The sequence below is a fragment of the Eulemur rufifrons genome, chromosome 2, assembly GCF_041146395.1.
Source record: "Eulemur rufifrons isolate Redbay chromosome 2, OSU_ERuf_1, whole genome shotgun sequence".
In the NCBI taxonomy this organism is placed as follows: Eukaryota; Metazoa; Chordata; class Mammalia; order Primates; family Lemuridae; genus Eulemur; species Eulemur rufifrons.
The window spans coordinates 58,933,492-58,955,703 of record NC_090984.1 but is presented as its reverse complement, the minus strand read 5'-3'; the positions used below and the strand labels follow the sequence as shown (position 1 = coordinate 58,955,703).

The following is a 22,212-nucleotide window of genomic DNA, read 5'->3' as shown; positions in this document are numbered from 1 at the left end:
AATAAATTAAAAACTGGCATCCTCCCAAATGGAAAGACATTACATAAGAAAAAGTATACATGCGAGATAGGTAGGTGTCATGCTTTCCTGATCGTAAATCTATTTATTATTTTTTTGAGACAGCATCTTGCTCTGCCACCCTGGCTAGAGTGCAGTGGTATCATAATAGCTGTCTGCAACCTCAAACTCCTGGGCTCAAGTGATCCTCTTGTCTCAGCCTCCCAAGTAGCTGGGACTATAGCCACACACCACCATCTCTGGCTAAGTTTTAAATTTTTTGTAAAGATGGGGTCTCACTATATTGCTCAGGCTGGTCTCAAACTCCTGGGCTCAAGTGATCCTCCTGCCTCCACCTCCCACAGTGCTAGGATTACAGGCATGAGCCACCACGCCCAGCCCCTGATTATAAATCTAATCTAATTGCCAGTGTTATTATTCTAGTTATCTATGACTCACAAAAGAACAGGATCAAGTAAGAGCATTGGAGAAAAGATGGCCCAAGTTCCCTTCTCCCAAACCAGATGTAGAGGACATTTGAGAGAGCTCTTCAAGGCCAGACCTACCTTTCTCTCTAGACAGCTCAAGTAAGACTTTTTTCTTCTCCTCCAGCTCAGCATCCAGCCGATCCTGCAACTGAGAGACTTGCTGCTGTAGCTGTTCTCCTATGAGCTCGTTGTTCCAATGAGGCTGATTACTGCTGTCCAGCATGCTGAAAATGGAAGGCAAGTTGTCAGGTAGATGCTCGAAGGTATGTGATACGATGTCTTTATTACAAAGTTTCAGCATCTCCTGGGCCTAGTTCATCATTCATTCCCCTACATGTTTTTTATGACCCTTCTTTATTTGTAACTGTCATTTACCAACTGCCTTGGAACTTTTGGGTCCCACTAAGGAGTTGCTCAGTATCACTTCTGTTTAGGTCTCAAGTATCTCACTGAGCAAACACCCAAAGTCATCCATTTCCCAAGGAACTTCTCCAGCATGATGGCTTTCTTAGGCAGGGAACTGTGTACCAAGATATTCTCAGACCTGCTGGATTAGAAATAGAGAACAAAATCTTCCTTTTTCTCACCCCATTCCTCCATCTACCTTCACCAGTGGCTAGTTTAGAGAATGCTTGCCTTTGAACTAGATTATAAATTACTATACAGAAGGGCAGGAATTAAACTTTTCAACAGCTGTATCCTCCACCCCATTGTATCTAGCTGTCAGGGCAGACCCATTTTGAACATAAAATACATATGGCCAGTTCTTGACCATTTACAAAAATGACATGACACTGATTTTTTTTTTTTTTTTTTTTTTTTTTTGAGACAGAGTCTCACTCTGTCACCCTGGGTAGAGTGTACTGGAGTCACTGTAGCTCATTGCAGCCTCAAACTCCTGGGCTCAATAGTCCTCCTGCCTCAGGCTCCAGAGTAGCTGGGACTACAGGCATGTGCCACCATGCCCAGCTAATTTTTTCTGTATATATTTTTAGTTGTCCAGCTAATTTCTTTCTATTTTTAGTAGAGACGGGGTCTTGCTCTTGCTCAGGCTGGTCTTGAACTCCTGACCTTGAGCGATCCTCCCGCCTTGGACTTCCAGAGTGCTAGGATTACAGGTGTGAGCCACCGCGTCCAGCCCCGATTTTTAAAGTTTTGATTCCAAAAAATGGGTTAGGCACAGTAGCTCACACCTGTAATCCCAGCACTTTGGGAGGCTGAGGCTTGGAGGCCAGGAGTTTGAGACCATCCTGGGCAATATAGTGAGACCCCATCTTTACAAAAAATTTAAAAATTAGCTGGACATGGTGGCATGCGTTTGTAGTCCCAGCTACTTGGGAGGCTGAGGCAGGAGGATTGCTTGAGCACAGGAGTTTGAGGTTGCAGTGAGCTATGATAGTGCCACTGTATTCCAGCCTAGGTGACAGTTAGACCCTGCCTTTAAAAAAAGTTTTTTTTAAATGTAATTGTTGGTGGAAAAAAAAAAGATATGCTTATTTAAAAAAAAATTTTTTTTTTTGAGGCACAGTCCCACTCTGTCACGCTGGCTAGAGTGCCGTGGCATCAGCTCAGCTCACAGTAACCTCAAACTCCCGGGCTCAAGCAATCCTTCTGCCTCAGCCTCCCAAGTAGCTGGGACTACAGGCATGCGCCACCATGCCCGGCTAATTTTTTCTAAATATTTTTAGTTGTCCAGCTAATTTCTTTTTTTAATTTTTAGTAGAGACGAGATCTCGCTCTTGCTCAGGCTGGTTTCGAACTCCTGAGCTCAAACAATCCGCCTGCCTCGGCCTCCCAGAATGTTAGGATCACAGGCGTGAGCCACCGCGCCTGGCCTATATTTAAAATTTTAATAGATAGTGTCAAATTCCCTTCCAAAAAGATTGTACCAATTTATATTTTCACTACCAATATTGAGTACCAGTTTCCCATGTATTTATCAATGTTAGATACTACTTTTAAAATTGGGGCCGGGCACAGTGGCTCATGCCTGTAATCCTAGCACTCTGGGAGGCCAAGGTGGGTGGATCGTCTGAGCTCAGGAATTCACGACAAGCCTGAGCAAGAGCGAGACCCCTGTCTCTACTAAAAAAAAAAATAGAAAGAAATTATACGGACAACTAAACATAGATATAGAAAAAATTAGCCGGGCCTGGTGGCACATGCCTGTAGTTCCAGCTACTCGGGAGACTGAGGCAGGAGGATTGCTTGAGCTCAGGAGTTTGAGGTTGCTGTGAGCTAGACTGACGTCGTGGCACTCTAGCCTGATCAACAGAGTGAGACTCTGTCTCAAAAAAAAAAAAAAATTGGAAGGCACTTTCTGTAATTGTCTTTTATAGCAAACAATGCTCTGGGACTCAAATATGGTACTTACTTTTCTAAGAGTTTGTCATAATTGTCATTCAGCAATTTTCGTTCTTTTTCCAAATCTTCAATTCTCTCCTGAAACTAAGAATGACAGTAGATTCCTTAAGATAAAAATTTTAAAATCTTTTGCCCTGTACAGGTTATCCCTTTTCTGTGGCAGAGTGGGGCTTGGGTGAGAGCTTTTCTATGTCTATCTGCAGTGTCTATGAGAAGCCATTCAACTATAAAGGCTTGAACCAATTGAAGATGGGCTAGAAACTTTTATTGGAATTAACGAAGATTCTCCAAGGTAGGTTTTCACTGTGTCTGGGTTTCTACTGTTAAAAAAGCAGAAGACATTATGAAAGAGCAAGCACTTTGAAGAATAGACATAAGTATAAATCCTAGCTTTTCCCCTAATGGTATAATCTTAAGCAAATGATTTAATCACTCGGAGCCTCATTTTTCTCATTTGAAAAAATGAAATACCCATATTGTTGCTCAGATATACATTCTAACATCTCTGAAATTGGAATGCAGCACAATTGATGGTATTTTTCAACTAGCATTATTTACCTCCTTCAAACTTATCTGCAAGATAGATACATCTTCAAGTTGGGTCTTCAAACTCATAGACTTCTTGCTTTCCTCCTTCAGCTCTGCCCTGAGCTCCTTCACTTGCCCGAGGAGAGCATCATGGGCTGCACTCAGGATTCCTTGCTTCTGGGGCAAAAGGGAAATTGCTCTAGGAATGGTCATATCACTCCACCGGAGTGCTCTCCAGATACAAGCTATCCTAGCAATCCCTCATAGTTATCCCAAGGGATGACCTTGATTAATGGCATGTTGCCTTGGCACTGTAAGTTGACCTTGTTTTTCACCCTAGCATTTCTCTGGAAGTATAATTTTCCTCTTAATGAGGATTTTTCATGCTAGGCAACCATAGTTCATCACTTAAACCTTAATTTTCTAAAGGTCCAAATTAATCCCTGGCTCTAAGTTAGGTGCCACCTTTCAACACTGCCTTAACTTTCTAAACCATTTGATTGCTTTTTATGATGATATATTCCTCCTTTTGCACTTAGAAAAGTGACATGTTAACTCTAGAAGTTATATGCATTTTTCTGGTGCACTCCTCTGGTGAGGCATAGTTGTGGCTGGTCATGCTTGGAACTCTGTCTTAGTGATTCTTAATCATGGAAATTCACCCAGCTTCACCTGTACCCCACCCATAGTGGCGAGTTGGGCCAAATATTTAATACCATCAGAGAACATGTGCAACAACTTTGTTATATCTCATCACCTCACACATGCTAGAAGAATACTCAGGATTTTTGAGCAAATGCTATTATTTGCCCTAGCAATAGGTTGAAAATATCATTCCAAATATTTCTCAACTCAGATCTCATATTTCAATGTTTATGTAAATGGTGCAATAAGTATCTTTTGATAATAGTAATATCATTTTTCTTAATAGAAATTATATGATATAATAAGTTTGATTTAGTTAGCTAAATTCTAGTGTTATGTTACTTGCAGATGAATGCAGATTTCTTTGGGTTTGATTACTCTGGTTGCTAAGAAACAGGATTCAAAGAATTTTTATTAAGTACCTTTTGGAGCAATGTTTCATATGCCTGAAAGAAAGAAATAATTATTATTTTACTGATTTATCAATTTTATGATGTTTACCTCTGTAATACAAATGTTTAATAATTATTTTAAAACACATTATAAAAATCCCACAAATCAAGTCAATTTATATACCTGTTTACTAATTGTCATTATTTTCCCCCTGCCCTAGCCTGCCAGGTAATCTGTGAATGCTTGTAATTCCAGCACTCTGGGAGGCTGAGGCAGGAGGATTGCTTGAGGCTAGGAGTTCAAAACCAACCTGAGCAACATAGCAAGACCCCATCTCCACAAAAAATAAAAAAAATTAGCCAGGTATAATAGTGTACACCTATAGCCCCAGCTACTTGGGAGGGAGGCAGAAGTGGGAAAATCACTTGAGCCCAGGAGTTCAAAGTTGCAAGGAGCTATAATCTGCCACTGTACTTTAGGTCAGGCAATAAAGCAAGGGAGACCTATCTCGGGAAAAAAAAAAAGAGAGAGAGAAAACCAAAGCTCAGAGAGCTAAGTCATTTTCTGAGAATCATGTAGCTACCAAGAGGTAGAGGCAGAACTTTAATCCAGGCTGTCTGATTCCAGAGTTGGTGCTATTGACCACCATGTTTCACTGTTAAGGAAGTAAGAGAATGCAAACTTATTGTAGTATGTGTTAGGAAGCATAACTAGAAAGGTAAATTGCTAAAGAAAAACAAATTATAAAACCTATATTTTAAAAAATTGTGGGTGATTATTCACCATTTTAGGTTATTTCTGCTAGTGTTCCCTGCCATGAACATGAATAAGGAAATTAAATTTAGAATGGCTTTCTTCCTTTTCTCCTTTAGTACAATGGAGGGATATAGATTTACTTAAAAAAAAATATAATTCTATAGAAATAGCCATTTACCAATACAATTTTAAATTATCTTTCTTCCCATATTTCCACATCCTTCAAATGCTAACAAAATTAACCAAATTAAAAGAATCCAAGCACATGCATAGTTCTCTATGAAACATAAGTTTGTAGGTTGGTCTTATAAAGATCTTGTAGCCCATATCAGCACAGACATGCCACGGGCAGTGCTAACTATAGCTAGCTCTAATCTCTTTTTTTTTTTTTTTTTTTTCCAAAAACAGTTTTGTGGAATAATCTCTTTTTTTTAAATTTCAGAATATTACAGGGTACAAATGTTTTGGTTCCATGAATCGCTTTTGTACAGTTTGAGTAAAAGTTACAAGTGTGCTTATCACCCAGATAGTGTGCATTGTGAATTTACCCGTCCCCTTCTCTCCCCTCCCACCAGTTTGATTTCCGTTGAGTTTTATTTCCACATGTGCACATAAGTGTTGATCAATTAGTTTCAATTTAAGAGTGAGTACATGTGGTGTTTGTTTTTCCATTCTTGCGATACTTCAAAGTCTCCAGTTCCATCCAGGTTGTTACAAAAGGTATTAGTTCACCATTTTTTTATGGCTGAGTAGTACCCCATGGTGTACATATATTAATATCACATTTTATTGATCCACTCATGTATTGATGGGCACTTGGATTGATTCCACTAGATCCAATCTCAATGAATGACACCACCATTCTCTAATTGCCCAAGCTAGAACTCAACAGTCATCTTTAATTTCTCCTTTTTCCTCACTCCTGTTTGGTGAGGTGGTGAAGCCGTTCTTCTACTTCCCAGACCTTTCCCAAGAAGGTCCCTTTCTCTGCAGGCCTCTCTCACTGCCTTACTTGGGACCCTCATCCTGTCTCCTTTGTACCCACGCAGTAGTCTTCTACCTGATTTCTTTGCCTCTGGTCTTGTGTTAGCCAACCTATCATGCATTCTGCTGCCAGAATGACTTTTCCTTTGGGTTTTGTAATTTTTGAGAAATTTGAAAATTTCAGAAAGGCATAAAATTTATAATATTATAACAGTCATCTATATACCTACTACCCAGAATTAATAATAATTAGTGCTTTATAATAGTTTCCTGAAAGTATTCTTTCTTCATATATTAAAATGTATTTCAAAATATCTCAGACTTAAAAAGAAGGCTAAGTATCTTTTTGAGAAAAAAAAATTGATCATGTTATCAACTTGCTTAAACCCTTCCACAGCTCTCCATTGTCTACAGGATAAAGTCTAAATTCCTAGTATGGCCTCCACTGGTCCCTGATGCTTCTCACCTTGTGCTTTGGCCTACACCTCCCTACCTGTGGAAAGCCCTTCCCTCTCTTGCACCCTTATTAACACCTGCTAATCTTTTAGTATTTCAGTATTTGGCTCACGAATCTATTCCTTTGTAAATCCTTTTCTGATCCAGCACTCCATCCTCTGGTGAATCTATTTTCTCTTTTGTGTCCCCCTCATAGCCTGCATATTGATAGTTGTAGTTGTTCACATGCTATTCTCTCACTCCTGTAAGTGCCCTAAAGGGAGGTACTGTCTTACTTATCTTTGTAATCTTTGTATCCTCATGCTTTGCAGTTCCTAGTCCTGGATAAATATTTCTTTAATAAAAGAATGGTGCTGGGCCGGGTGTGGTGGCTCACACCTGTAATCCTGGCACTCTGGGAGGCCGAAGCGGGTGGATCATTTGAGCTCAGGAGTTCGAGACCAGCCTGAGCAAGAGCGAGACGCCGTCTCTACTAAAAATAGAAAGAAATTACACGGACAACTAAAAATATATATAGAAAAAATTAGTGGGGCATGGTGGTGCATGCCTGTAGTCCCAGCTACTCGGGAGGCTGAGGCAGGAGGATTGCCCAGGAGTTTGAGGTTGCTGTGAGCTAGGCCGACGCCATAGCACTCTAGCCCAGGCAACAGAGCAAGATTCTGTTTCAAAAAAACAAAAATTAAAAAAAAAAAAAAAAAAGAATGGTGCTAACCTATTACTTTGACCCTTTCTGCCCTATTTCCACCATTCAGATATTAGTTTCTAACATGTGATAATGAGAAAACAGCCTTGGTGCCAGCCTGGACTCAAATCCTGCTCTACTCCTTACTATTTTTATGACTTGAACAAGTTATGTAACTTCTTTGAGGCACAGTTCCCCCATCTGCTAAATGTACGTACCTTCAGGGTTGTTATCAGGCTTAAATGAGATTGTGACTATAAGCACCAGGGACATAGTCCAGCACATAAAATGTGTTCAGTAAAGGCTAGTTTCCTTCCCTTCCCCTGTGACCATTCGTGGCTTCCCAACTTAATTATATTCTGGCAGTGGTCTTTGGCTGGGACCTTAACCCTGACACAAGTTAACTCCACTTAATTTCAACTGAGGGGGCAGAGCTTGAGCCTTCTTCCTAACAGAGAAATAACAGGAAGTATTGGGGAAAGAAGGGACTCTGAGTTGTAAGGCTTGGATTTGAATATCACCTGTAAGTTGTATAACCTTGGACAAGTAACTTAGTCTCTCTGAATTGTGTTCTCCCATATGTAAAATGGAGACAATTAGAATAATCTATTAATTCGTTGGAGTTTTCCCCCCAAGAAAGCATAGCTGATGATGGCAACTCACCTCTTGTACTTCTGTTAGTTGTGCTTTTGTCATTACCAGTGAGGTATTCCTTTCTTGTAAGAGCTTCTTAAGTCGTATCAGCTCTACATTCTCTTTAATGGAAGCTCTGCAGAAAGAAGAAGGTGCTAAAACATTCTGCCTGAGAATGGACAGAATTAATCACCATTTGCCCTTGCTTCCTCTTGTCTCGTGCCTTCTCTCTCCCACAACACACCAGAAGTAGGGAGTATATGTACCCTTGGGTAAATAAAGTTCTTTCTTCCATCTCTCCTCATGCCAGCTGAGATTTAATAGAGAGACCACTAACCTTAAACTCTGTGTTCTTAGAAAACGTAATAACAATTTTTTAAAAAATGGTGGTGCTCACAGTTTCTTATAAACCTTGCAACATCAAGCTACGTCTAAGCCTTGTTTCCCTAGAGAAACCAGGGAGATGTGAATATGCATAGGGGACATAAAGGTATTATTTATGAAGCTAGGAGATCGTGTTTTCTTTATTGCTTGAAAGAGGTATTGGGGAAGACTTGGACTCACTATACTCTATCTCAGTAATTCCCAGTCTTACCTGCCTGGAAATATCTTTAAAATTACACTGCCTGAATTCTAGCCCAAATAATTGAAAGAGAATCTCTCGAGTGAGGATCAGACATCTGTGGTTTCGAAAGGTGTCCAAGTTATAAACTGATATCCACACAAAAACCTGCACACAATGTTTTTTTTTTTACTTCAGCATACTATGGGGGTACAAATGTTTATGTTACGTATATTGCCCTTGCCCCACCCAAGTCAGAGCTTCAAGCATGTCCACCCCCCAGATGGTGCATACCGTACCCATTAGGTGTGTGGTGTGTATATACCCATCCTCTCCTCCCCCCTCCCATCTGCCTGACACTGGATGAATGTGATTACTATATGTGCACTTAAGTGTTGACCAGTTAAAACCAATTTGATGGTGGCTATTGCAAACAATGTTAATAACAGTTTTATTCATAACTGCTAAAACTTGGAAGCAACCAAGATATCCTTCCTTAGCTTAATGGATAAATTGTGGTACAAATTGACAATGGAATGTTGTTTGGCACTAAAAAGAAATGAGCTGTCAAGCCATGAAAAGACACGGAGAAACCTTAAATGCGTATAACTAAGTGAAAGAAGTTAATCTGAAAAGGCTACCTACCTACTATATGATTCCAACTATATGACATTCTGGAAAAGACAAAACTATGGCGACAGTAAAAGGATCAGTGGTTTAAGGTGGGAGACATGAATAGGTGGAACACAGAGGATTTTTAGGGCAGTGAAATTATTCGGTGTGATACTATCATGGTGGGCATATATCATTACACATTTGTCCAAACCCACAGAATGTACATCAAGAGTGAACCCTAGTGTAAACTATAGCCTTCAGGTGATAATGATGTATCAATGTAGATTTATCAATTGTAATAAATGTACTGTTCTGGTATGGGCTGTGGATAGTGAGGGAGGCTGTGTGTATGGAGACATGGGGTATACAGGAACTCTCTGTATTTCCTGCTCAATTTTGCTGAAACTAAAACTGCTCTAAAACATAAAGTCTATTAAAAAAAAGTTCTCCAATGACTGATGCAGAGTGAGGGCTGAGAACCCCTTTCTGGTGATGAGGATGAAACAGTTTTCCTTCTATAAAGGGAAGCAGAAAATCCTCTATTAATACTATACATAAGCATCTCCTTTAGGTTAATCTATTTCTTAACCTACTAGGGACTACAGGTCTACCTCTCAGATTGAATTTAATCCCAAACATTCTCTTTTCCTCTGAGATAGAGTGAAGGTGTAAATAAGAATTTCTTACTTTTTCAGTTCATTATGATTTGGGGCATGGAATGCCACTCTTACCGAAGCTCTGCAGCCTTCTGAGCACACTCCAATAATCTTCTCTGTTCATTTTCATCTTTAGACAACATTTTCTCAGGAGACCTGGGTGGTTCTTCCACTTGCATAGTATTGCTGACCATAATGTGGGCACTGTTAGGCATGCACAGACCAATGAGTTTAGTCATACTTACGACTTTGCTTAAGAAATTATACTGCTAGAATTGGGAACATCAAACACAAAAAGAAGAATTAGAAACTGCTATTATAGGGGTTTAGAATTGGGCTCTCACATATACTGTATAAAAAGAAGTTAAAGGAATCAGTAATCTTTTTTTTTTTTTTTTTTTTTGACACAGAGTCTTGCTCTGTTGCCTGGGCTAGAGTGCCGTGGCATCAGCCTAGCTCACAGCAACCTCAAACTCCTGGGCTCAAGCAATCCTTCTGCCTCAGCCTCCCAAGTAGCTGGGACTACAGGCATGTGCCACCATGCCTGGCTAATTTTTTCTATATATTTTTAGTTGTCCATATAATTTCTTTCTATTTTTAGTAGAGACGGGGTCTTGCTCTTGCTCAGGCTGGTCTCAAACTCCTGACCTCAAGTGATCCACCAGTCTCGGCCTCCCAGAGTGCTAGGATTACAGGCGTGAGCCACCATGCCTGGCCGGAATCAGTAACTTGATACATGTGGAGGATAATCATACAAAATATAGCTTTCAAATGTCAAATAGAAACATAAATGAATTATGACCTAAGGGACAAAAATATAAAGGAAAAGAGACAGAATACCATAAATTGAGGAAAAGGGCTTTATATTCCTTTCCTCAGAGGACAGAGAGATGAAGCAATGAAGTTGGAATTTGACCTATGGTTGACTTCACCTTCTCTGTTTATGCTGGAAAGACTCTAAATCACCAACATTCACTTGTTCCCTAAATGATGTATTTCTAATTAAAGAGTCAGGAGTCACAGCATAGGATAAATGAAAAGAACTCACAGTTCGTTGGGTTCACTGGATATTTCACCCCTGGTTTTTTCATTTGTCACATGCTCCTTGAATGTGGGAGGGGCTGTGTAGCTCAGCCTGTCCCTTGACCCTGAAAGTTTAGGAAGAAGATGCAGACTCTGGCAATAGTACCCTCCAAAGCACTGAGTGCTGAAACTGGAACACCAAGTGCTGGATGTGAGGAGCCTTGAGACCTGGGCAAATCCTTACACGATAACAGGTCCCAGAGGAGAGGTTCTCTTTATTCTTGCACAGAACTGCCACTACAGATTTCATAAATGCAGCAGGACTACGGACTCTCAAGTGGGTATAAATGGGAAGAAAAAAGAAAGGTGCAGGGATGTCTGGTAGGGCCTTTGTGTCTAACACTAACACATCTTTATCTCTAGTGCCTGATACATAATTATGGTACCCTTTAAACTGTTAAACGGAACTGAAATTTAGACACAGAATTTCTCTACTTTTAGCTGTTTTTGCAAACTTTTGGTTGTCTGGAGTAGAGGACTTGAAAGTATAGGACCATACTAAAAAAGTAAGTATTTATTAATAAAATAAGAGTATTTATAAAATGCTGTGTGTAGATTCCCTTCACCTAGGCTACTCATCCCTGAGCTACCCTGGACAGTCAACACTGGGTTTCACAGCTGGCAGAGAAAGACTGAATTCAAACTGAACCACAGAGTCATTCCCGAGGAAAACAGGAAGAGGAGAAATTTGCAACTCATGCTAATCATTTACAGCCTGACTTCTAAGCCTAGACTTCAGGAATCGGCTTTGGGGGTCTCAGAACCCATGGAAATCATTTGCAAAGTTTGTCTATGTGCCTGTGCATTTTTCTTGGGAGAAGGGCCTTAGCTTTGATCATGGTTTCAAAGGAGTACACTTACTTCCCCAAAAGGCTAAGAACCCCAGCTTTAGAGGCACAGTTGCTCTGGAAATCCTGCTCTCTGGCCACATAGCCCAGATGTGCAGTGGAAGGACCCCTCATAGGATCACTCCCCTCACACCTGAGCACTGTTATCTCCGGCTCTTCTAGACACGCTGCAGAACCAACCAGCAAAGTTCCCGTTCCCCGTTGTCTGATTCTCCCCTCAGCAGTACTCCATGGCGAACTGAGAATTTCGAACCTAACATCCCACTCAGGAAAAAAAAGATTTTAGGGAGGCACAAAGGAGAGAGTGAGAACAAAAGAACAAAATGGAGTGGTGGGCGGAATAAAGCAGTGCGGAAAACGTGGCTGGCACATCAATCCTCCCCAGTGTTTTAGTCTTGACAGGAACATGGCCCTAAGCCTCACCCTGCTTGGGTTTCTCGGACACCGGCGCACCAGCGGTGTGGAGCTGTCTGTGTCCCACGTGGACGTGAGGCGGGAGGCGGCGGGGAGCAGAAGAGCCGACGCGCTGGAACTGCCCTTGCAGCCGGTGCATCAGGGGGCGCTGGTGCATGGCGGGGCGCTGCCGCCTCCCGGAGTCCCGCCGCCGCCTCCCCGGCTCCGACAGCTGCGCCGCCGCCGCCTCGGCCCGCAGGTCCCGGCCCGCAGCGTTCAACCGGAGCAGGGTCGTCCTCAGCCTACGGCAAAATAGAGCCTGTGGCTTCTCCTTCCGTGGCAGTTTATTTGGGACAAATAATCATGAATTGATCTGTGATACGAATTGATCTACTATGGTCCATTATCAACACTTAAAAATTAATTTTCTGCCCCCAGTACACTGTAACTCTTTGAGGGCAGGGACATCATGGTGCCTTTGTCTATTCTGCCGCAGTGATCACACACTCATCTTAGTAAAAATTGTTGGGGCACTCCCCCAATATATTTGTGTGCATATTTATTTTTAAATTATGTATATTTATTTCTGTACTAATAAATTTTAGTCATTATAAAGCACAAACAAAAAAACATCTAATTTTTAAAGGGGTGATAAACATAAGTAGAAATTTTAATATTTACTCTTCCCATCCCACTTATATGTATACTCCTGTGTATGTACCCAAATTAAAGATGACTCCTTTTAGTTCCTAGTATACACTGAGCCTTGCCTATAGTGCATAGTCAATTGCTATTGTTACCTTGACCTCAAATCATGTTTCTTTTCATTACCATCAGATTCTGTGGTCTCATTGTGCTATGGACTGAATTGTGTCCCCTATCTCCAAATTCCTATGTTGAAGCCCTAACCTCCAATGTGGCTGTATCTGGAGATTGGGTCTTTAGGAGATTATTAAGGTTAAATGAGGTCATAAGGGTGGGGACCTAATTGGATATAACTGTGGCCTTATAATAAGAGGAAGGGAGATTCCTTCTCTCTCATCCCCCACCACTGTCACGTGAGGACACAGCGAAAAAGAGGCAGTCTGCAAGCTAGAAAGAGGACCCTCACCAGACCATGCTGGCACTCTGGTCTCAGACTACCAGCCTCCAGAACTGTGAGAAAATAAATGTGTGTCGTTTAGGCTACACGGTCTGTGGTATTTTGTTATGGCCGCCTGAGCTAAGACAAACTGCCTGCCTATTCTGACATTTACTAACTTTGCCTTTGGGCATGTCACTTAACCTTTCTGTGCTCAGTTTCCTCATCAATAAATAAAGATAAAAATAGTATCTACCTCACTAGATTATTGTGAAGATTAAATAAGTTAATATATGTAAAATGCTGAGAACAGTGATGGGGCATTCTAAGTGCTGTAGGTGTTAGCTATTATTATTACATATCATTATATCTAGATAAAGAAATGAAGGCATAAAATAGCTCAGTAATTTGGCTCAAAACCAGGGGGATAGAATCCAGGTTAGCCATTTAACATCCATAATCTCAAGTACCCTGGTTATCAACCAAGAAGCAAGATTTTTTTTTGGCTCAGGCAACCTTCTGACTTCACCAAATTCTCAAGTCCTCACAAGATAAACAAAAATCACCAACTCTGAAGAGTACTGGTATACGATGGAAACCTACAGTCCTATAGATTCTAAGTGAAGCTCTCAATCACTCCTGGGGGTTAAAGGAGAAAGCAAATAGAAAACATCCTTCCCTCCAGGCTAATATGAGTGACTGCAACTTCTTTACCAATCAGAGCTTCAGCCTTGCTCTAGTCTACCTAAATATAGAATTGTCCTCAATTTCTGACAGCACCAAATCTGGAGCAAACTTCTGTTTCCTTGGATCCTCCCCCAAATCACCCAACCAAACATAGCTCAGATATTCTAACAGGTTCTAATACATTTACTGAGATACCTTTAGTTCCCTGTGGTGTGTATTTTCTCTAGCTGTAATTAGTAATAAACCCAACTTGCCCAAATGCAGGTATGTGGCCGGTGGTATTTGGCTGGAGAGCACTGACACTATCTTCAAAATGTAACCTAGAGATAGACTCCGGACTTGAAGACTCCCATTATTCTTATCTATTTATCTCCCCATACCCCCATCTGAGATTCCTTTCCAGGTCCCCACTCCAGAGATCCACCTTTGAAAGCTAATAACCTAAGGTCACTGTATATAGTATATTTTGCAGTTAAGAGCTTTCAACTCTGCTACTGTCTAGGTATGATCTTGGGCAAGCTATTTAATGTGCCTCATTTTCCTCTTAATAATACTTCCTTCATACTATTAAATGAGTTAATAATATTTGTAATATTAAGGCGATTAATATATAAAGCACTAACAACATGCCTGCATATAATAGTAAAGGATCAATATGATCTTTGGTTTTGTTTTGTAAACAAAGACCCCTTCTTTTACTTGCCCCTGCAGCCTTTGTTCCTCTGAGATTTTGACTATTCCCCTGTCTCCACCCTCTCTTTTGTGACCAGCGTAGGAGCCCATCCAGTCTCTTGTTTTGTGGGCTGATATTGTATCACCCAGGTTCTTGATGCTTTGTGGGCCATGGTCACAGTCTGTTGATGTGTTTGGCAAGAAAATAGACTAAAGCAACTATATTTGACACTTGAATTGTTTTCTGGTATAGACATTCTCAGCAAAATTGATTCCTTTTTGTTTAATGTGGTGTAGGCCTGGTGTAGATACAGCTTTTATAAATTTAAGGAGAACTCTATGTACCTTTTGATCTCATCCTGTTGCTTCCAAGAAAGCTCCTTCACTAACAGGTGCTCTTCATGAAGTCGAAAGAAACTGTCCTCCAATTCCTCCCGGCTCATCCTGCTCAAGGGTGGTGGAGTTTTTATATTCTTACCTAAAGTCCCAGGAAACAGTAAACAGGGAATATTTTTACAAGCAATTTTTTTTAACTCTTCAGTTCTCTCATCACATCTTGTCCAAAGAGAATCTATCTTGAGTCAAGTATTTAAGAGAAAATTCAAGAAGTACCTGAAATGACTATTAATGGACCTCTGGAGGCTCTTTTTGTATCATTCCAGCATGAGGTATGACTCAACCGCCTGTCTGGAAAGTACATTCTTTTGATAAAAATATCAAATGAAGCCTTTATTCTACTGAATTTTTCTTTTTAGTCTATTCTTCTATTTTTCCTCCTGATTAGGTAATTTGGACCTAGACAAAGATTGTTCCCATGACTATCTTCAAATATCCAGTAAGGCACCAGGTGTGGTAGCTCACACCTGTAATCCTAGCACTTTGGGAGGTCAAGGCAGGAGGACTGCTTGAGCCCAGCCTCAAGGCGGGTTGCACTGAGCTATGATTACACCACTACACTCTAGCCCAGGCAACAGAGCAAGACCCTGTCTCAAAAAAAAAAAAAAAAATCCAGTAAGGATAAAAACTTTTCTTGATTAGCAAGAATCATCTCATTTGTTTTTGTGGTCTGGAGAAACTATCCCCAAAGCTGTCTCCTTGGTCTAAGCAGAGGAAACTAGAGTACACTTTTCAGTATGTGAGTGTTCACTGGCCCAGGGCCAACTCTGATCTCATGGTGAATGGGAACCATCTTAAAACCCCAGAACTCAAAACACAGATCCTTTTTTCTTTAGGAAGAAAGAAGACTCAAAGCTTTGGTCTCAGACCCAGCTCAGCCACCACTATCACCTCTCTGGTCTGTCTTTTGGAAATGATAACAAGTAAGTTTTCTGTTTTATGGTTTTTTTTTTTGTTTTTTTTTTTGAGACTGAGTCTCACCCTGTTGCCTGGGCTAGAGTGCTGTGCCATCAGCCTAGCTCACAGCAACCTCAAATTCCTGGGCTCAAGCGATCCTCCTATCTCAGCCTCCCAAGTAGCTGGGACTACAGGCATGAGCCACCACGCATGGCTAATTTTTTCTATTTTTAGTTGTCCAGCTAATTTCTTTCTATTTTTAGTAGAGATGGAGGTCTCGCTCTTGCTGAGGCTGGTCTCGAACTCCTGACCTCAAGCGATCCTCCTGCCTTGGCCTCCCAGAGTGCTAGGATTATAGGTGTGAGCCACCACACCCTGCCCTTTAAGAAAAGTAAGTTTTCTTAAAACAGCTTTACTGAGGTGTAATTGACATGTAATTCACTGCACATATTTATTACTTAGCATTCTACTAACTGAAGCTAGAGATTTCCTTTCAATTTATTTATTAATTTATCTATTTATTTATATCTGTATGATTTCACAGATTCCTATTTTATTCAATGGGTTATAATCCATCAATATAATTATTCACTTTAATGCTCAAATTGTCCCATATTTGGCCAGTGTGAGCCCTTAAAACTGCCTCTGGTGTTCTTTTAAAATATCCCCATGATTTTTTGAGAACTTCCATACTTTCTGGCACAATAAGATATTAAGCCTTGAATATTTTCTTATCTTGTATTTTTCCTGCCCTAGTCCCTAGTCCCTTTTAGTGGAGAATGGTATTTGAAAACCAAGATCTGGGTACTATGTGCTCTTATAGCTACTGAGTTGTCATTCTTTCTATGCCCTCTCAGCTGACAATCAGGGAGTATTGGTATGTACACAAACACACACACACACCCCTTTTCTATATGTTAGAAACCACAAGTTTATCCTGATACCTCCATTTAAAACCCAAATCATGTGGTTTATTCTACCCTTCTCCTTTTTCATATTTGCATCTTCCTTCTCAAACACTGACAAATCAGCTCCCATTATCCTCAATATATTTACTTGTTTGCTCAATCCCTTTGACTGCAATCAGTCTCCCAATTCTGTGGGCTATATCCTTATCCTTGGCAATGTTGAATCAAACTGGCCTGTGCCAGCTAAGAGCTGCCCCACCTCCACCAACCAGGTGGTCCACTGAACCATATCTGCCTGCAATAGTGAAGTACCTCCTTAACCTTCATGGTGCACCTGCCCTGGAGGTTTTTGTTTTTTTTTTCACATTACATTTTATTCTGTTCTTTTTCTTTCTGTCTCTTTAAAATTTTCTAATGTCAATATTGTTTAGTAATAAAGCTAAATCTAATAAAATGTTACCACAAGGATTATTTTCCTTTGGTATTGGTGAAATCAGAGAAAATATTATGATTAATTTTTGAATATATGTATAAAATAGTCCCTTAATGTGGTTTTATCTGTTGATGACATGAAAAGATTTTCCCCCAAAACAAAGTTTCTGGGGTAAATTCAAGATGCTTACAATGGAAAACAAAATACAACTTCCAAACCAAAAAGCTTATAAAATGATGCAGGTAGGCACACTAGGAAAGTAAAACATGGTCACTACGAAGAAAATTTATAACATGACCATAAGTCTTTATGAAAATATTTATTTATAACAAGTACTTTATTTCATTTCTTTTACTTATTTCATAAATCACAGAAGGGAAATTGGACACAGTTCGTAATGAAACCTAGAAAAGTTTCTTTTTCCAAAAAGCAAACTTGTAAATCTCTCCCTTTGGTATCTTCTTCCATACCTACTTTACTGTGCTGAAGAAATATTGAATTCTTTTAGATTTTTGGTTATGTGAGTGGCTTCTAAACTGACTAGACTCTCCAGGTAGGTAGTTCCTGCACAGGGTTTCCTGTCACTAGTTCTATGACTCTTCCAACTTGGAAAATTATCTCAATCAGTTCATGTTTCATGGAGTTTGTATATGGAACATTTAAAGCTTTGAGAAGCACAAAATTCCTAACTGTGTACAGAATACATAAAGAACTCTTATAATCTGCAGTATAAAGACAAATAACCCAATTAAAAAAAAATTGGCAAAGGTCTTGTATTTCTTGTATTTTCTTGTATATCTTTCTACAAAGATATACAAATAGCCAATAAGCAGAAGAAAAGATGTTCAACGTGATTATTCACCAGGGAAATGCGAATGAAAACCACAACATGAAAGAATGAATTTTCTAAAAACACAAGGAGGTCGGGCGTGGTGGCTCACGCCTGTAATCTTAGCACTCTGGGAGGGAGGCGGGTGGATTGCTCAAGGTCAGGAGTTAGAGACCAGCCTGAGCAAGAGCGAGACCCTGTCTCTACTAAAAATAGAAAGAAATTATCTGGCCAACTAAAATATATATAGAAAAAATTAGCCGGGCATGGTGGCACATGCCTGTAGTCCCAGCTACCCGGGAGGCTGAGGCAGTAGGATCGCTTAAGCCCAGGAGTCTGAGGTTGCTGTGAGCTAGGCTGATGCCACGGCTCTCACTCTAGCCCGGGCAACAAAGCGAGACTCTGTCTCAAAAAAAAAAAAAAAAAAAAAAAACCCACAAGGAGATAACATTTCATTTACCATAACAAATGTTGGTGAGTATATGAAAAAATTGGAATCCTCATACATCGCTGGTAGGAGTGTAAAAGGGAACAACAGCTCTGGAAAATAGTTTGGCAGTTCCTCAAAATGTTAAACATAGAGTTATCAAATAACGCAGCAATTCTACTTCTAGATATGTGCCTAGGAGAAATAAAAAAAAACTTATGTCCACACAAAAACTTGTACGTGAATGTTTATAGCAGCATTATTCATAATAGCCAAAAAGTGAAAACAACCCAAATGTCCATCAACAGATGGATATATAAACAAAATTCAGTATGACCATACAATAGAATATTATTTAGCAATAAAAGTAGTGATACGTGCTACAACATGAATGTACTTTGAAAATATTATGCTAAGTGAAAGAAACCAGATATGAACAATCATCTATTGGATAATTCCATTTATATGAAATGTCCAGAGTCACCAGTCCATAGACACTGAAAGCAGATTTTTGGAAGTGGGGGGCAGGAGAATGGGGAATTTTTGCTACAGGTCTCTTTAATGATATGTACATTATATCTTAATAAAACTGTTTATATTTCACACATATAAATGAGCCAATAAAACATCGACAGTTTGAAGAATACTAATAATGTGAACACAAGTATACACATCACCCAATTTAAGAAACAAAACAGGCCAGGCGCGGTGGCTCAAGCCTGTAATCCTAGCACTCCGGGAGGCGGAGGCAGAAGGATGGCTCGAGCTCAGGAGTTCGAGACCAGCCTCAGCAAGAGCGAGACCCCCGTCTCTACTAAAAATAGAAAGAAATTATATGGACAGCTAAAAATATATATAGAGAGAAAAACTAGCCAGGCATGGTGGCTCATGCCTGTAGTTCCAGCTACTCGGGAGGCTGAGGCAGAAGGATGGCTTGAGCCCAGGAGTTTGAGGTTGCTGTGAGCTAGGCTGATGGCACGGCACTCTAGCCAGGGCAACAGAGTGAGACTCTGTCTCAAAAACAAACAAACAAACAAACAAACAAACAAAAAACAGAAAGAAATTAGCCAAACAACTAAAAACAGAAAATATTAGCCGGGCATGGTGGTGCATGCCTGTAGTCCCAGCTACCCGGGAGGCTGAGGCAGAAGGATGGCTTGAGCCCAGGAGTTTGAGGTTGCTGTGAGCTAGGCTGATGTCACAGCACTCTAGCCCAGGCAAGAGAGTGAGATTCTGTTTCAAAAACAAAAGAAAAGAAAAAAAAGAAACGGAACATTACTATACACTAAAAGCCCTCTGTAAATTCGTCACTCATCCTATGCCTGCCTTCCACCTGAGGTGACCACTATCTTGAATACTGTAGTAATAGCTCTCTTATATTTCTTTATAATTTTGTAAAGAAATTTAAATTTTCTTTGAGATTTATTACCTAAATATGTATTCATAAACATTATATAGTTCAGTCTTTCCTATTTTTCATCTTCTTACATTCTAAACCATACTGTTTTACTCCACTGTGATGGCTTCTTGTGCTCGGCATTGTTTTTGAAATTCATCCAAGTTGTTAAGGGCAGCTGAGTCATTCGTGTTCACTTTTTATTAGCATTTCATTATATGATTATATATCAACATATATTCATTCTATGATCAATGGACATTTGTTTCTAATTTTTATTCTTGTAAGTAATGCTGCTATGAACACTCTGGTATAAGTCTCCTGGTACACATGTGCAAGAATTTCTGCATATTTCATACGCAGAAGTAGAGTTACATATTCAACTTTACTTGATAACGCCAAGCTTTTTCCCAAAGTGGCTGAACTGTTTATACACCTATGGGCAGTGCATAAAGTGTCCTATGCTTGAAAAAAATGTATAGAAAAAATCAAGTGAAAATCAGAATCAACAGTAGCTATGACTGGGATTTTGGGGTGGGAGAATAGAACAAAATTACAAAAATATCTCAAGATATGTGTGGAAGAAGCTCTCATGTGTGGAAGAAGCTCTTGTGAGGCTGAGCCCTTTTATTTTATTTTAAATTACATACCTCTGCTTAGCAGGAGTGAAGGGCTAATCACATGGATAGATGAGTGAAGCCCACTAGATTGTTCTTGGCTTTTGTTGTGATGGTGGTATTTAGCTTTTACCTCCTAAACTCACACAGTAGAAATTTTATTACAAGAAGTTAAGAATAAAATGTCGAGAAGATTGAAGAGCTGAAAGAAAAGCAGTCAATGTGAAGGCTAACGAAATGCAATGACAGACTGAGAGGTCTTTTAATTCTAAAAGGCATCCACCCTCAAGCACTGGATTTACCTTTTGACACTGGTAGCATCAGAGGTATGGCATCTGTGTCTCTAACTGGCAGGTCCCCTGATGTATGGTCCACCAGATGTGACATGATCTCAGTTCCCAAGCTGTAAGAGAGCCCAGAGGACACTGAAATAAAGGAAAAGCCCAACTAATTACATGCAACTTTAGCATGTCTTCTGCAGGCTGTACTTAAGTTGTAGCAGAAATTTCTCAGCACTTTCATGATGATATGTCATAGTCACTTATGTGTTGGTGTGGACCACTCTATGCTTAAGATTAAGAACAAAAATTCAGTAGTAATAACATTATGTATTCAAAATTAAAATCAGTTTTTCTGATTATAGAATGAATGCATATCATTTTGAATCAATTTTTAAGTGTTTGCTCAGCTTGGAAGCCAAGGACCATCCCCTTTCTCTGGGAAATGGGCCTCTAACCACCCCCTCCACTCAATTTACAAGGATTGACTTCCTAGGAAACAGTTTACACTCTATGATCCAGTCCCTGCAGCCATGGCTGATTGGACCAGGGTAGACAAGTGACCCAAGCTGGGCCAATTAGATTCTCTCTCCCAGCTGGTTGGAAATGGGACAAAGAAGAGTTAAATTGGTCTTTGTGGATGGCTATGACTATTATGTAAACTTGGCAGCTCTGACTATATTCAGCTCTGTGGCCTGAATAATCAGGAAATCCTATCTATAGAGTTGTCTCACACCTTTTTTTTTTTTTTTTTGAGGCAGAGTCTCGCTTTGTTGCCCAGGCTAGAGTGAGTGCCGTGGCGTCAGCCTAGCTCACAGCAACCTCAAACTCCTGGGCTCAAGCGATCCTCCTGCCTCAGCCTCCCGAGTAGCTGGGATTACAGGCACGCGCCACTATGCCCGGCTAATTTTTCTATATATATATTTTTAGTTGTCTGTATAATTTCTTTCTATTTTTAGTAGAGACGGGGTCTCGCTCTTGCTCAGGCTGGTCTCGAACTCCTGACCTTGAGTGATCCACCCGCCTCGGCTTCCCAGAGTGCTAGGATTACAGGCGTGAGCCACCGCGCCCGGCCTGTCTCACACCTTGATCAACTCTCTTTTTTCCTGGATGATGGCATCCAGTCTCCTGGCTTTAACTGCTATGTACATATATGCTGTTGCCTCCAAAATTTATGTCTCCTTCCTTGATCTTCAGATTTGTACAACTTCCTGTCTTTTAAAGATTTCCATTTGCATGACCACTGGATATCTCAAATTCACCTTTCCCAAACAGGAATTTTGATTTCTCTCCCCAACCGGATTTTTTCCCAGTCTTTCCCTATCTCCATAAATGACATTATCATCCTACAAGTCCTAAAGCCTCGGTTCCTCCCTTTGCCTCATCTGTTAGTTAGCATGTCCTCCAGGTTCTTCCTAAAAAATATATATCACTTTATCTCCACCAATATAATTTAAGGCACCTGTGTTTCTTTCCTTAGCTATCATAAAAATTTTTAAAAATATGTT

The 22,212-nt window shown here is 40.2% G+C and overlaps 1 protein-coding gene across 1 annotated transcript in view; it reads right to left on the bottom strand.

Annotated features, from left to right (window-relative positions):
- Window positions 1-20,813, bottom strand: part of RPGRIP1 (RPGR interacting protein 1) — a 46,751-nt gene extending 25,938 nt beyond the window's left edge. The window contains exons 1-10 of the mRNA XM_069492636.1: window positions 20,729-20,813; window positions 14,869-15,001; window positions 12,114-12,385; window positions 10,808-10,907; window positions 9,835-10,011; window positions 7,957-8,062; window positions 4,445-4,468; window positions 3,408-3,554; window positions 2,860-2,933; window positions 564-709 (exon numbers count right to left, since the gene is read on the bottom strand). Of these exons, the coding sequence (XP_069348737.1) occupies window positions 564-709; window positions 2,860-2,933; window positions 3,408-3,554; window positions 4,445-4,468; window positions 7,957-8,062; window positions 9,835-10,011; window positions 10,808-10,907; window positions 12,114-12,385; window positions 14,869-15,001; window positions 20,729-20,813 (1,264 nt within the window). The remainder of the gene's footprint in view (window positions 1-563; window positions 710-2,859; window positions 2,934-3,407; window positions 3,555-4,444; window positions 4,469-7,956; window positions 8,063-9,834; window positions 10,012-10,807; window positions 10,908-12,113; window positions 12,386-14,868; window positions 15,002-20,728) is intronic.
- Window positions 20,814-22,212: the final 1,399 nt, after the last annotated feature.